The following is a 15,640-nucleotide window of genomic DNA, read 5'->3' as shown; positions in this document are numbered from 1 at the left end:
AATTTTTAGTTATTAAAAATATATATTTTAGGCATTTTGTTTTGATTAGAAAGTAAGAAATGCTTATCAAAGTTAAATAAAACTAAATGCATATTAGATTTATTAGTCTTGTTTTATTCAAACAATGCCAACCACACAGGAGGCATAACTTCGAAACATTTAACAGTTTGATTGGAAATATATGATGACAAAGAAATCAAAAACATCCATAAAAAAAGCTAGAAAGATGATATATGATCAATCAAACTCTCTAAAGATCGATACGCCGAACCGTTTTCTTCAACCGATCTTTCGACTTTCTCCTTAAGAAGTGTCATCCTCTCTCGGATTGCTTCTCCTTCACTTCCAAACAATAATCTCCTTATCGCACTCTCAATCTCATTTCTCTCAATCCGATGCTCTAGATGCAGCCCCACCCTCCATACGTCACTAACAAGTCTTGCATATAAGAACTGGTCCCACAAACAAGGCAAGCAGATCATAGGGACGCCTTCACAAATACTCTCAACCACCGAGTTCATACCATTGTGTGTCAAGAATCCTCCTATAGCTCTATGCTTCAGAACCTCTTGTTGTGGTGCCCACTTCACTATCTTCCCTTTCTCGTTAACCTTTGCCATGAGTTCTTCCGGTATGGCCTCGATCCATTCTGTGCCTTTAACCGAACCAACTCGTACAACCAACAAGAAGGGCTGACCGCTGTTTCTTAGACCACAAGCAATCTCAATTAACTCTGGTCCGGTCATGGAAGCGAGGCTACCGAAACTCACGTAAATTACGGATCTGTCTTCTTGTTGGTCTAACCATGGAATGCAAGTCTCGTCCTGTGTGAACAAGCTACTAGACGAGGCTGGGAACTTGCTATGAGATGGACCTATCGCGAAGATCGGTACTTTGAAATCTTCACGTGCCTTAGGTAATGAGTCTTGGTCCAACTCTTCACAAGACATAACGAATATAATGCCTGAAGACGACTTTGTCGATTCCAAAATCATATTCAAGTAGGGTTCTAAGTATTCTCTTTTCTCTTTAAGAAGCCGCACAAGATCCTTCTTTCGAAGTGGTTGAAACTCCTGAACTACATCGTCTTGGTCTAGATCTGTAAATTGAAAAAGGAAAAGCAAAGAAAAAAAAGAGTTGCTTGATCTATACGCAAGATGTGATATCTCAAGGACACTAAACTCACTCTCCATATAACAAAATTGCTTAAAATTTAATTATACTACAAATAGATCAAGATTGTTGATGTAAACTCATGTGTGGATAAATTCATATGACCGAACCAGTAATACTTAATGAAACCCTATATATCTAAAAAGATCGGAACGTGAAAAGATACCTTGCGACAGAAGATTCACTTCACGGCGGAGCTTAGGAAGAGCAAAATGGCTGCGAAAGTAGGAAACTGTGTACACGTTGAGAACCAATCTCGGGAGCTTCAAACTCTCAGCTACGGATCCTGTGAAGGTCCATCCAGAATCGTGGATCAAACAGCTAATCCTCTCTGTTTCTGAATCTGAAGATCCCAAAAGCTTAGTCAAACAGTCACGAAACGGAGCCTCGCATCTTCGGTTGAGAAGAGTGAAGAGCCAAGTGTTATCATCAGTTCTCATGTCTGTTTCAGACAAGTCGTCTTGTATCTCGAAGAAGGTGAAGAGAGGGTGGCTTGAAGCTTTTGGAGCGTTGAAGCGCGTGTGGATGATAGTGATGGAGAAACCTTTTGAGTGGAGGATCTTGGCCATCTGAAACATGGGGTTGATGCAGCCTTGTATTGGAAGTGGAAACAGAACGACTCGTCGGCCATTACTCTGATCCATTGAAGCTTTTCTCCTTTTTCTTTTTCCGGATCCAAATCTAAAAGCTCAGTGAATGCTATTTCCTTGGAGATAAGGTGTCTTTATTATAACGTAATTAAATGATATAGTTACGTGAAGAGTGGAGACACAACCCTACATGATTGCTCCACATGCCCCTTAGTAGGTAGAGAAAGACAAGAAGAGCAAGTGGGTCCAATTTTAAAATGAACATTAGTAGTCAAAACTATAATATATTTAATCTGTATCGTATACTATAGGTTTAAAATCAGATTTGGTTTGTATGCCATGCCAATATATCGGAAATAAAAAAATTAAGTGTCGGCTCCAGTTGTGGTGGTCCAGTGGTTATAGGACCATGGTCGTAAGCCGAATGAGGCCGTTAAGTTCCACCCAAACACAAAGGAAGAGTTTCCTCAATTTAAAAACAACTTAATAACAAGATACATAATTAATTTTTGCCGACAAAAAAAAACAAGATACATAATTGAAAACACAAAGACATAGCAACACATATAGCTAGAAATATGATATGTGATCAATCAAACTCTCTAAAGATCGATATGCTGAACCGTTTTCTTTAACCGATCTTCCAACTTTCTCCTTGAGAAGTCTCATACTCTCTCGGATCGCTTCTCCTTCATTTCCAGAAAACAAACTCCTTATCGAACTCTCGATCTCATTTCTCTCAATCCGATGCTCTAGATGCAGCCCTACCCTCCATACGTCACTAACAAGTCTTGCATCTACGAATTGGTCCCATATACAAGGCAAACAGATCATAGGGACGCCTTCACGAACACTCTCAACAGTCGAGTTCCAGCCATTGTGTGTCAAGAATCCTCCTATGGCCTGATGCTTTAGAACCTCTTGTTGCGGTGCCCATTTCACTATCTTTCCCTTCTCGTAAACCTTTGCCATGAGTTCTTCCGGTATGGCCTCGATCCATTCCGTACCTTTGACCAAACCAACCCTAACAACCAACAAGAATGGTTGGCCGCTGTTTCTTAGACCACAAGCAATCTCAGTTAACTCTGGTCCGGTCATGGAAATGAGGCTACCGAAACTCACGTAAATTACGGATTTGTCTTCTTGTTTGTCTAACCATGGAATGCAAGTCTCGTCCTGTATGAACAAGCTACTAGACGAAGCTGGAAAGTTGCTATAAGATGGACCTATCGCAAATATTGGTACTTTGAAATCTTCACGTGCTTTGCATAGTGAGTCTTGCTCCAACTCTTCGCAGGACATGAATATAATGCCTGAAGACGACTTTGTCGTTTCCAAAATCATATTCAAGTAGGGTTCTAAGTACTCCCTTTTCTCTTTAAGAATCCTTAAAAGATCCTTCTTCCTAAGTGGAGGAAAGTCCTGAACTAGATTATCTTGTTCTGAATCTGTAAAAGAATATATAAAAGAGTTGCTTGTTCTAATACGCAAGATGCTAGAAACTTAATTTTCTATACCCTAAGATCTCATGCACACCAAACTCACTCTCTATAGAGCGCTGATTCAAGAGGGTTGTGCTTGTATTACGCGTTTGCGAGTTGGTTGTAATTTGCTTTCTCATTTTAGTGGATTCGAATTCTAGACATAGTCCCGGAGAATAGAAAACAAACTCGTTAACAAAATATGTGTGTCATCTACTTTCTGCTTTATTTATTTTTTACTCATCCGCACTTAGATATGTAAACTCATGTCGCAGTGATACTTAACAAAAGAAAATTAATTAATGTCAATATATCTAAAAGATTTGAAAATGAAAAATCAAACAAAGATGGGAATATTCATATTAGAGAGTAATAAATAGTATGTAAAGCGAGAAATAATAATATACCTTGAGACAGAAGAGACACTTCACGGCGGAGTTTAGGAAGAGCAAAATGGTTGAGAAAGAAGGAGACTGTGTACGTATTGAGAACCAATCTCGGGAGTTTCAAACTCTTTGCTACGGATCGTGTGAAGAAGGTCCATCCAGAGTCATGGATCAAACAGCTAATCCTCTCTGTTTCTGAATCTGATGAAGATCCCAAAAGGTTAGTCAAACAGTCACGAAACGGAGTCTCGCATCTTCGGTTGAGAAGAGTGAAGAGCCAAGTGTTATCATCAGTTCTTGTCTCTGTTTCAGACAAGCCGTCTTGGATCTCTAAGAAGGTGAAGAGAGGGTGGCTTGTAGCTTTCGGCGCGTTGAAGCGAGTGTGGATGACAGTGATGGAGAACCCTCTTGAGTGGAGGATCTTGGCGAGCTGAATCATGGGGTTGATGCAGCCTTGTAGTGGAAGTGGAAACATTATCACTCGTCTGCCATTACTCTTCTCCATTGAAGCTTTCTCCCTTTTTTTTTTCTTGATCTAAGTTCAGTGAATGCTATCTCCTCGGAGATGATGTATTCTACTGCTTAACGTAAGTAATAAAATAATATAAGTTAGATGTCCTTTGGGGCATGATTAATCTCAACTAAAAAAAGTTAAGAACCGTCTCTTAAATAAGAGAACCGTTTCTTAGCCGAAAAATGTTAAAAAGAAAAATATTAAATCATGAATTAAGAACCCCGAGTAAAAGATCGGAGTTAATCATATTAGTAGTTACAGAAAGACAAGAACTAGTGGTTCAATTTTATAATGAACATTGGTTGTCAGAATTAAAAAAATTATAAATATATTTGGTATGACTTAAGGTTAAGCTCAGATTCCGTTTCTATGCAAAATATATTAGTAAATAATTAACAAATGTAGGCATGGTTTTTGGTTCGGTTAAGTTAAAACCGTAAATGCGCAGCAACGTGGATGAGGTACACTTGTAATGTCGAATCCACAAAGACCAAAGTTTACAACAATAGAGAAACAAGACTCGAAATAACACAGAGGAGAATATCTCCAAAACATTAACACTTTATTAGTTGAAAATTAAAATAACAGGAATCAAAACACTCATAAATGGCTAGAAAGATGATATATGATCAACCAAACGTTCCAAAGATCGATAAGCCGAACCGTTTTGTTTAACCGATCTTCCTACTTTCTCCGCAAGAAGTTTCATCCTCTCTCGGATCACTTCACCTTCAGGTTCCAACAACAGTTTCCTCACCACTCTCTCGATCTCATTTCTCTCAATCCTACCCTCTAGATGAAGCCCCACCATCCACACATCACTAACAAATCTTGCATTTAGCAACTGGTCCCATACAGAAGGCACACAAATCATAGGGACGCCTTCACAAACACTCTCAACCGTCGAGTTCCAACCATTGTGTGTCAAGAATCCACCAGTGGCTCGGTGCTTTAGAACCTCTTGTTGCGGTGCCCATTTCACTATCTTCCCCTTCTCCTTCAGCCTTTCCATGAGCTCTTCCGGTATAGCCTCGACCCATTTATTTCCATTGACCATACCAACACGTACCACCCACAAGAAAGGCTGGTCGCTGTTTCTTAGACCCCAAGCAATCTCCAACAACTCTGTTTCACTGATGTTCACGACACTCCCAAAACTCACGTAAATCACGGAGTTGTCTTCTTGTTTGTCTAACCACTGAATACAAGTCTCATCAACTGTGAACAAACTACTAGAAGAGCCCGGGAAGTAGATATGAGATGGTCCTATCGCAAAGACGGGGATTTGATAGTCTTTACGTGCTTGGCTGAGTGATTCTTGATCCAACTCTTCACATGATGACACGAAAATAAGACCTGAAGATGCCTTTGTCGTTTGCAAGATCATATCAGAGTACGAGTTTAGAACCTCTGTTTCTCCGTCGAGGATTTGTAAGAGATCCTTCTTCTTAAGCGGCGGAAACTCCTCTGCTGGTTCATCTTGTTCTGAACATGTGACTAAATGTTAGTTTTGATAGATAGTGATTTCATATGACTAATAAAAATTGTAACCTCTAGATGTTTTATAGAAACTAAGACCATCTTTAACCCTGGCACCCCAACTGGGGTGCTTAATTTTATTTTTATTTTTGGTTTTTTTTTTCTAAATTAAAAAAAAAAAATTAAAACGAACCAATCGCGGGCCGCCACGTGTCAGTGGGGCCCGCGAAAAAGCCAAGCAGCGACGCCTAGTTAGGCAGAAGAATCACCAACGCTTAATTTTTCTGTGTGTCCCACCTATTATTTTATTAATATTTTGGCTAAACTCCCCTTCTAAACTCCTCCATTAATGGTGCCCTAAGATAATACTGGTACTCATATTAAAATTGTTTTAGGCTAAACAAGAGAGCTATTTTTTCAGATAGACCATTTTAAGTTTTTGTCACGAAAACAAAACAGCTCTTTAAAAATCATAATGACCAAAATTTCATCATAGAAGCTAAAAATCCTTGTACCCTAAATTAAATTTAAATAAATAAAAAAAATTATAGTTTCAAATGATATGTTTTCAAATTCGAATTTTTTACATAAAAAAAATTCTCAAAAACAAATTGAAAAATTGATTTTTTTTTGGAAATTTTCTTTTTGAAATTCCAACATGTTTTTTTGAAACTATTTTTAAATTTTAAAATTCACTCACAAAACTTCACCCATTAATTTTAAACTTTAAGTTTAGATTAGTTAATTGGATATAAATTTATATTTACATATTTAGTGTAATATTTTAATCATTTTGATCTTTGGAGACTATATTTGTTACAAAGACTTTTTCTAATGATATCCTAGAAAATTTCTCTGAATAAGAACTAAATAGTACCTTGCAGTGGAAGATATCTTTCACGGCTGAGCTCAGGAATAACAAAATGACCTACAAAGAAGGATACCTTATAGGTATTAGTGACCAATCTCGGGAGATTCAGACTCCAAGCAAGGGGCTGTGTGAAGATCCATCCAGCATCATCGATCAAACAACTAATCCTCTGTTTCTCTTCCTCTGAAGATCTCAAAAGCTTAGTCAAACAGTCACGAAATGGAGACTCGCAGCTTCGGTTGAGAAGCGTCAGGAGAAGAGTGACGTCTTGAGTGCTTGCCTCTGCTTCGGACAAGCCGTCTGGGATCTCTAAGAAGGTGTAGAGAGGGTGGTTTGAAGCTTTTGGGGCGTTGAAGCGCGTGTGGATCACAGTGATGGAGAAACCTCTTGAGTGGAGGATCTTGGCTAGCTGAAACATAGGGTTAATGCAGCCTTGTATAGGAAGTGGAAACAGAACCACTCGTAGGCCATTACTCTTCTCCATTTGAAGCTTTTCTCTTCCTATTTTTTTCAAACTATATGCAAATCTCCTGATAGTATAATACCAGTCAATGCCACATTTGATATAAGATGTCTATTCGACATTAAAATATTTATATATTTCTATAACGTGGAGACAACACACTCCTCTTCTCGATGTGGTAATAAAGAAAGACCAGATCCCTTTTAAAATTTATCTGGTTTTGTATAGTCTAGTCAAGTTGCAGCCTAGTAGGAGCAGAGCAAATAGTCCTTTAAGCAGGTTCAAGAGTCATTTAGCTGAATAACCACAAAAAAAAGAGGTAATTAGGTAAATAGCTAGGCTTCTTTCAAAAAATGGACAAGAGCTGTATATTCCCATTTTAACCCTACAATCAGGTCTGCTTATTAGTCTGACAGTGTCCTTTCTCAGACTATACTAGTCTAGTTGCTAACCTATTTACACCTATTACACACAAGCCATCATGTCCAAAATTGCAAATTTCCATAGCACTTTCATTATCCAGAAGGTAAACACGCTTGAAGAGCTTTCTAATTACTCAAACACGCTTGAATAGCTTTCTAATTGTTCTTTACTAAAATCATCAGAAGCAAGAGGGACTAATTACTCAAGAAAGATGGTGTCGTCTCGAATTGTAGACTTAGACGAGAACGTCGATTGTCATAAAATGGAATCGACACCGGAGATGATGTTCGCTGCGGGAGAAGAGCCGTCTGAGTTCGTGTTCTCACCTATCAATCATCACGCGCCATAAAAATAATTGTCAATGATTTAGAAGATGAAGAAGTCGGAGTGATACGGGAGTCCTCTTTTGGTAAAATAATCAAAATAGCAGAGAAGTCTGCTTTTTCAGGAAGCTTCGTGAGATACATATGAAGATCAAGAAGAAACGTGGAGTATGGTCTAGGTTTGCGGGGCAGCGTATACGGTTTTCATTGAGAGAGTTTGTGATTGTCACTGGACTACCTTAAAGCAACTATCATGGAGAAACCGTAGTTTCCTGCGTTATTTGGGAAAGTGGAGGATGTTACAGTATCATAAATTATCAAGATGCTTCACCGCAGAACCGTCACAAAAAGAGAAATCCGGATTAAGTTTGTGTGTTTGGCTCTTTTATCTTCCATCTTGTTGCTTATGAACCTGAATATGAAAATTTCCAGAGAGCATGCTGAGGCATTGAAGATCTTGATGAATTTTTTGCTTATCCATGGAGATAAGCAATTAGGAGCTCAAAAGAAAATTTATATAGGACTAAGCAAAGTTAACCTCTTCTGTTTCAATAGTTGGTATATCTGGTACACGAGTGCAGCTGGCCGGAAATGATATTAACCGGCTAATTAACTTTTGTATAATGATGGTTGAGCAGATAACCGGATAAATGCAATTCGTTTATAAATATTAAAAATGATAACCGGTTATAATATATCAGTCTGTGATATATTAGAAAAAGTAAACATAACAAAGTTTTGTACTTAGCCGGTTTGTGTTAGTTAGATTATCTTTTTTTGTGTGCAACTAGTTAGGTTATCTATACAGGTGTAAAAGTGATATTAGCATATCATATATCCGGTCAAACAATTAAAAATCCGGAAATACAATATGATTAATGGTTACCATTTTATGGTTAAACCTTTGTAAAACCGGTCACAATTTTTAAAATCCGAGAATACAAAACAGATTGTTATTACATATCTAAGTAATTATCTCACATTTAACATTCGTTGTATTCGTTGTACACACTAGGAGTAGATTCATGGCGTGATTATAAAACAGATGAATCGTAATACACCTAAATTATAATTAAAATTAGTGATTTTTTATCATATCAACATAACAATTCAGGTGCATGTCTGAAAGTCAACTTAATTTACTAATAACGTACACCTAAAACTTGATACTCTTGACAATTCTTAAGTACTTTACATAACAATATATTTACGTTGATCATGGTTCTGAATTAAATTAGGATTAGGATTGTGTCATGCACGCGCCTATCGTAGCCACATATTAAAATAATGAGAAACAATTCGATTTCAACTCGTTTGCTGTTACAATCTGACACAAAATACACTCTTCCATACAACCCTACGAACCTAGAATGCGTTAAACGATGACGCCTAAATAGCAACTCACGCTCAGCCAGGACAATAAGGTAATATCACATACTTCCTATGACCATCTAGCTAATTACGTAAGATTCCTGCATGGTTACCTAATATATTTTCTATCCGTTACTATGCAATGCAAATACTCTACAACATATCACACTATTTTTTATATATATTTTTTTGGGAGGTTCGAGGCCCAATCCAATAATTCTCCAAACCACAACATATAATTTTAGATTTGTCTCAACAGTTATTCAAACAGGAAGCACAATGGACATGATCATTCCCAGTTGAACGAACTCTTTTAAACTACGAAGCTAAAATGATGTAATACGATCAACCAGCTCATCTAGATACCGAGATGACGAGCCTCCTCGTTGAACAGATCTTCTTACTTCATCTCGCAACACATTAACTCTCTCTCGAATCTCTTCTCCTTCAGGTTCAACCATTAGTCTTGTCACAGCTCTCTCGATTTCTCTTCTCTCTATGCGACCTTCCAAGTGAATCCCTATCCTCCACACATCGCTAACGAACCTCGCGTTAAGTAACTGGTCCCACACAAAAGGCAAGCTGATCATAGGAACACCTTCGCATATACTCTCTAGCGTCGAGTTCCATCCATTATGAGTCAAAAACCCACCCGTAGCTCTATGCGCGAGAACATCTAGCTGCGGTGCCCATTTCACTATCTTTCCCTTCCCGTCCATGAACCCTGATGGTAATGACTCGATCCAGTCTCTGCCCTGGACCGAACCAGGCCTAACAACCCACAAGAAAGATAGGTTGGTTTGCCTTAAGCCGCAAGCAATCTCCAAGAACTGAGACTCGGTGATTGTCACTATACTCCCTAAGCTCACGTAGATAACTGATCTCGTTTCGCGCGTATTTAACCAAGGAATGCAGCTCTGGTCCGGTTCGAACAAGCTGCTAGACGAAGCTGGGACGTCATGGATGTGAGGTGGGCCAATAGGGTATATAGGAAAGGTGAAGACTTTGTGGGACTCGGAAAGCGAATCTCTGTCGAGCTCTTCGCAGGACATGACTATGAGCCCCGAAGCTGGCTTCGTCGTCTCGAGTATCTTGAACAAGTAATCATCCAGCGGCTCAGCCTGATCTTTGTTTCCCATGATTCTCGCGAGATCTTTCTTTCGAAGCGGTTGAAACGTCGGAACAGAGTCCTCTGCTTCGGAATCTGAAACAGAGTTCAAGAAACAGACAGTGATCATATTATGAGATCGACAGGGCCGGGCCTGAGCCCATTTACATGAAATATTTTAATGGGCCTCCAATATTATAAGGGCCTCTAACGTTTTTAAAATTATTTATTTTTATATATTAATCTATATATAAAATACATAAATAACGTTTTTACATATAAATCTATAGGGCAATTGTCAATAATAGCACCTTTTGAAGTTTATGTCTCAAAAATAGCACTAGAAAGAGAAAGTCATAAAAATGACATTCATTAAAGGTTAAAATATCCCTAATATCCTTGGTTTAAAATTAAATAAACAAACAAAAATAAATAAAAATAAATAAAATAAAAATAAAAAAAATAAAAAAAGATTTTTTTTTATAGTTTCAGATTATATGTTTTCAGATTCGAAATTTTTATAATTTTTTTTTTTATTTTTTTTTTCAAATTTTTTTTTTATAATTTAAAAATACTTTTTGAAACTGTTTTTAAAATTTTTATTTTTTATTTTAGTATTTTTTTTATAAAATTTTAAACCCTAATTCCAAAACACCACCCCTTAACTCTAAACCCTATTAATTAACCCAATGGATATAAATGTATATTTACCTCTTTAATGAAACCTATTTTTGTGACTTTGAGCCTTGAGTGCTACATAAACTTGGTTTAGTGATATTCTAGTCTTTTTCTCAAATCTATATGTTATTTAAAAATAATTAATCTATATATTTACCTGAACAAAAGTTTATGGGTTTGATTGGTAAAAACTGTGATTTTATTTTTTGAATGTAAAAATATTGTTGTAATTTTTTTTTTTGGGTTTATATTTTTAACTTTTTAAAATTTTTAAATTTGAGTTTTAGGTATTTGTTTGAGACATAAGTTTAAAAAAGTATCGTGAATTTTTTTAAAAAATGGACGTGAACTTTGAAAAAAAAATACAAATCAAAAATGGTGTAAATTTAAAATTGTAAATATAATTGTGGTTGTGGAAAATATCAACAGCAATTACCGATCACCACCCTAAATCTACATTTTGATTTTTGGTTGTATAGTTTTTTATATATATAATTTTAGAAGTATAAAAACAAGATTATAAAAAAAATTGGAATGGGTCCCGGCTCTGGAGATCGAAGCAGTACCTGGAAACGGAAGAAACCCTTCACGGCGAAGCTGAGGGACAAGCAGATGTCGGAGAAAGAACGTGAACTTATACGCACAGAGGACGAATCTCGGGAGATTGAAACTATCCGCGACGGACTGCGTGAAAACCCACCCGGAGTCATCGATCAAACAGCTGATCTCACCACCTTCCTCTGTTCCTGAACCTTTGATGAGTTTAGTCAAACACTCACGTAACGGGTTCTCGCAGTTGTTGTTGAGGAGCGTGAGCTGAAGCAGGACATCGCGAGACTGCGTCTGAGATTCGGACAAACCGTCGGGGATCTGTAGGAAAGTGAAGAGAGGGTGGTCTGAAGATTTAGGCGCGTTGAAGAGCGTGTGGATGATCGTGATTGAGAAGCCTCTCGAGAATAGGATCTTTGCTAGCTGAAGCATAGGGTTTATGCATCCTTGTAATGGTAGAGGGAAGAGAATCACTCGTGTCTTGTTACGTTTCTCCATTTCAATAATCAAGATTTCTTAACTTCTTCCTCTCTTTGCAATTTGATTTATTTTCTAGAGAGTGAAGACCATAAAATAAGAAAAATAGTTTATCCACTGAAGACTGGCCTACGGACAGTGACATACACGATAAGTGTGACACATGTACTTGATTAGGACATGGATGTTGCTTTTCTGGTGGGTGATAATTACGAAGAACAGTTGAGTTTTTGATACAAATATATTGTTTGGAAGACTTTTTGATAAAGAGAAATACAAAAGCACACATTTAAAATGCACAACAATATTTATTTTAAATATACAAATCAATATTTATTTTACATAAAGCTAGTTAACTTAATAGTATGTTGTTTGCACTGCAAACAAACGAAGTTTATTTAAAAAATTCGATGACATCACTTACATTATGCGGCTTTTACTTACAATAATATTTTAATTATACAAACAATATTTATGTGAAATTAGTAGTTTGACTAATGATTCATTAATTCTTTTACATTAGGTTTTTTTCCCCCAAAAAAATCATAATTATACGAATTTATAGAGATAATTATCATAATTTGTAATAATATAATTATCTATTGTTAATAATAATATTTATGCTAATAAACATGGTTAATATGTTGTTACAAACAAGTTTATTGAAAGTTTTCGATTACATCACTTGCAATATATATATAGCTTTTGTTACATCTTAAGCAAATTTTTTTTGACATAAAGAGGTTATTTCACAATCAAAACATTATTGTGAATATTTTGCATTTTGGAGGAATGTTTAGGTGTTTTTTTTTGCTAAATATTCCCATTATTACAACGATAGTATATGATTCGTTAGGGCTTCTATAGACCTAAAAGACGAGCCACCATCTTTAACCGATCTCCCAACCTCATCTTTCAAAACATTCATCCTCTCACGAATCTTTTCTCCTTCACTTTCAACCATTAACATCCTCACAGCTTTCTCGATCTCCTTCCTCTCGATCTTACCCTCCAAATGAATACCAACCCTCCAAACATCGCTCACATATCTTGCGTTCAGCATTTGATCCCAACCTCCAGGCAAACAGATCATAGGAACCCCTTCGCATATACTCTCCAGCGTCGAGTTCCAACCATTGTGTGTCAAGAACCCACCAACGGCTCGGTGCGCAAGAACCTCCTGTTGTGGAGACCACTTCACTATCTTCCCTTTTTTCTCAAGGCTCCTCACGAGCTCTTCGGTGAGTAACTCGATCCACTCTGCGCCTAAGACCAAACCGGGTCGTACCACCCACAAGAAAGGCTGTTTGCTATTGCTTAAACCCCAAGCAATCTCCAAAAACTCTGATTCCGTTATGTTCACAACGCTTCCTAGACTCACGTAGATAACGGACTTATCTTCTTGATTATCTAACCAATGAATGCAAGTCTCGTCTTGTCTGAAAAGGCTACTAGACGAAGCGGAGAAGTAGCTGTGAAACGGACCAATCGCAAAGACTGGAACCTTGAAGATTTCGTTGGAGAGAGTCAACGTATCTTTCTCCAGCTCTTGGCAGGACATGAATATTAGACCTGAAGATGTCATCGTCGTGTCGACGATAGTATCTAAGAATGGATCGAGTTTCTCTCCGTCTTCTCCGAAAATCCTTGGCAGGTCTCTCTTTAGAAGCGGAGGGAACTCAAGAACAGAGTCCTCTGCTTCCGAATCTAAGACACAAAGGTTCAAAACCATCTTAAAAGGTACCAAAAGACAGGTCCTATAAGCGGTATCAATCATAATACAACGGTATTATTTTGTCAAAGAATATCTACTGAAATCAAAGTTGCGATACTCTTTTCAGTGTTTAAAAAAAAATTATAATACAATGATATTATTTTGTCTAAGAATATTTACGGAAATCAAAGTTGTGAACACTCTTTTCAGTGTTTTAAAAAAATCTTTTTAAAAATATCAATCAATAAAATTGAATATAATAAGGATAAAGAGCTATTTATAAAAAGAAAACATTTCTCAAAATCCTTAAATATAATTCTAACTAATTAATATAGCTTTAAGAACAAATATACAATTATCTAGATATACATAACTGAGAATACAAAGCATTACCTGAAACTGGAAGATAGCCTTTGGTTCGGATACGCGGGAGAATAGGATAAGCATTCAAGAAAGTGGCTTTGAAAGTAGAGAGAACAAGCCTCGGGAGATTCAAACTCTCTGCGACAGATTGTGTGAAGAGCCATCCACAATCATCGACCAAACAGCTAACCTTCTCTGATTCTTCAAGCAACAGCTTCTGCAAGCATTCACGAAACGGGGACTCAGCGTTGACGTTGATTTGCGCGAGGAGAGACATAACATTAGAGGTAGGCTCGTCGTTGATCTGGGATTCAGACAAGCCGTCTGGAATCTCTAAGAAGGTGAAGAGAGGATGGTTCGAAGCTTTTGGACCGTTGAACCGCGTGTGGATGACAGTGATTGAGAAGCCTTGTGAGTGAAGGATGTTGGCGAGCTGAAGCATAGGGTTTATGCAGCCTTGTAATGGCAACGGGAAGAGAATCACTCGCACACCATTCTTCTTCTTCTCCATTGAAATTGACGAAGCAGAGGACTCTGTGTTTTTCTCTATGGGTTTTTGTGAAAAGACCGAACATCTATGTACTTTATCCAATTGTTGTTTAGACAGGATACGGAGAATCTATAAAGCAGACAAAACCTTCATAGTTATGTGTGTGTTTGGTTTAGACCCATTCAGCTTTCCGCCCATTTTCTTGACCTTTTGGATTATAAAATTTATAAATACTCCTATGTGGTCACTATCAGAGATATTGTGATTTTGAAAATGTAGCCTTTAAGACAAATTGGCAAGAGATATATTTTTTTCTTAATAGTATTATTCAAGAATCCTCACTTTTATAGAATTACTTTTATTGTCAAATCTTCTTACAGTTAGATATATCAACGTTTATTCAAGAAATATATTATTTGGCTTATTAAGTCAAAGATACGATAGAATTCAAGATTGAGTAAATGCAATAAAATCCAAGATTTGAGTAAATCTTAAAAAGATTTGTTACAAATTTTTTGGATTTTGAAGAGATTTCAGAGTTTTGAAAAAAAACTTTTAAATTTTAAATATTTATTTTATTTTTAAATTACTATAATTTGATATTTTGTCGTTCCATGAAATATATAAAATATATAAAAGTTTCAAAAAAACTGATTTTCAAATATATATATATATATATTAATTTCGTACAGTTAATTATTTTTTTTAAAATGTGAAGTAAACTTTTTTTTACTTTTTAAAAAGTTTCCCTTCATAGGAGGTGGTATTTTGATTCAATGTTTTTTTACTATAAAATATCATCCAAATCTTACAAAATTCTATTTAAACTTTTTTATTGATAAGATACATATTTCCAATAAACTGTAATTTGAGAAAACTTATACAACTGATTAATCCTTATTAATGATAGATATAATAAGAGGAAATTTGAAAAAAAAAACATGAAATACTCTCAAATCCTTTATCCAATAAGACCTCCTTAATTATTTTGTAAATCTATATTATTAAAATATAAACAGTAAGCATCTACTAACAAAAAAAATATAGTTAAACCATCAAATTTATTTAATTTTGTGTTATTTCTCGTAAAACTAACTTAATTATTATTAAATATACACATAACACATTATTTAAATATTTTGTAAAATAAAATATCTAAAAAGATATTTGCAGGTATCTTTTCTAAG

The 15,640-nt window shown here is 36.2% G+C and overlaps 5 protein-coding genes across 6 annotated transcripts; all 5 read right to left on the bottom strand.

The window, feature by feature from the left end:
• Positions 1–72: 72 nt before the first annotated feature.
• LOC103846932 (UDP-glycosyltransferase 76C5) lies at positions 73–2,107 on the bottom strand. The gene is made up of 2 exons (XM_009123944.3): positions 1,340–2,107; positions 73–1,099 (listed from the first exon to the last, which is right to left on the bottom strand). The coding sequence occupies exons 1-2, from the start codon at positions 1,815–1,817 to the stop codon at positions 219–221; spliced, it is 1,359 nt and encodes a 452-aa protein (XP_009122192.2). The 5' UTR covers positions 1,818–2,107; the 3' UTR covers positions 73–218.
• A 116-nt stretch (positions 2,108–2,223) lies between these two features.
• LOC103846931 (UDP-glycosyltransferase 76C4) lies at positions 2,224–4,726 on the bottom strand. Its single transcript, XM_009123943.2, has 2 exons — positions 3,652–4,726; positions 2,224–3,211 (listed from the first exon to the last, which is right to left on the bottom strand). The coding sequence occupies exons 1-2, from the start codon at positions 4,133–4,135 to the stop codon at positions 2,334–2,336; spliced, it is 1,362 nt and encodes a 453-aa protein (XP_009122191.1). The 5' UTR covers positions 4,136–4,726; the 3' UTR covers positions 2,224–2,333.
• LOC103846930 (UDP-glycosyltransferase 76C4) lies at positions 4,586–7,030 on the bottom strand. The gene is made up of 2 exons (XM_009123942.3): positions 6,501–7,030; positions 4,586–5,629 (listed from the first exon to the last, which is right to left on the bottom strand). The coding sequence occupies exons 1-2, from the start codon at positions 6,976–6,978 to the stop codon at positions 4,755–4,757; spliced, it is 1,353 nt and encodes a 450-aa protein (XP_009122190.1). The 5' UTR covers positions 6,979–7,030; the 3' UTR covers positions 4,586–4,754.
• Positions 7,031–7,221: 191 nt separating this feature from the next.
• Positions 7,222–12,290, bottom strand: LOC103846929 (UDP-glycosyltransferase 76C1). 2 transcript variants are annotated; one of them, XR_004452368.1, is made up of 3 exons: positions 11,427–12,290; positions 9,232–10,278; positions 7,222–7,253 (listed from the first exon to the last, which is right to left on the bottom strand). XR_004452368.1 is itself a non-coding variant. In XM_009123941.3 (2 exons), the coding sequence occupies exons 1-2, from the start codon at positions 11,905–11,907 to the stop codon at positions 9,401–9,403; spliced, it is 1,359 nt and encodes a 452-aa protein (XP_009122189.1). In that variant the 5' UTR covers positions 11,908–12,290; the 3' UTR covers positions 9,229–9,400. The 2 variants fall into 2 exon arrangements, 1 of the variants encoding a protein (XP_009122189.1); XM_009123941.3 differs by lacking the exon at positions 7,222–7,253 and having other exon boundaries at positions 9,229–10,278.
• Positions 12,291–12,528: 238 nt separating this feature from the next.
• On the bottom strand, positions 12,529–15,599 carry LOC103846928 (UDP-glycosyltransferase 76C2). Its single transcript, XM_009123939.3, has 2 exons — positions 13,994–15,599; positions 12,529–13,593 (listed from the first exon to the last, which is right to left on the bottom strand). The coding sequence occupies exons 1-2, from the start codon at positions 14,472–14,474 to the stop codon at positions 12,716–12,718; spliced, it is 1,359 nt and encodes a 452-aa protein (XP_009122187.1). The 5' UTR covers positions 14,475–15,599; the 3' UTR covers positions 12,529–12,715.
• Between the last annotated feature and the right edge of the window lie 41 nt (positions 15,600–15,640).

The sequence above is a fragment of the Brassica rapa genome, chromosome A10 (assembly GCF_000309985.2).
Source record: "Brassica rapa cultivar Chiifu-401-42 chromosome A10, CAAS_Brap_v3.01, whole genome shotgun sequence".
NCBI lineage: Eukaryota > Viridiplantae > Streptophyta > Magnoliopsida > Brassicales > Brassicaceae > Brassica > Brassica rapa.
Note: the sequence above shows the minus strand (reverse complement) of the source record. Positions and strands in the feature narration are given on the sequence as shown.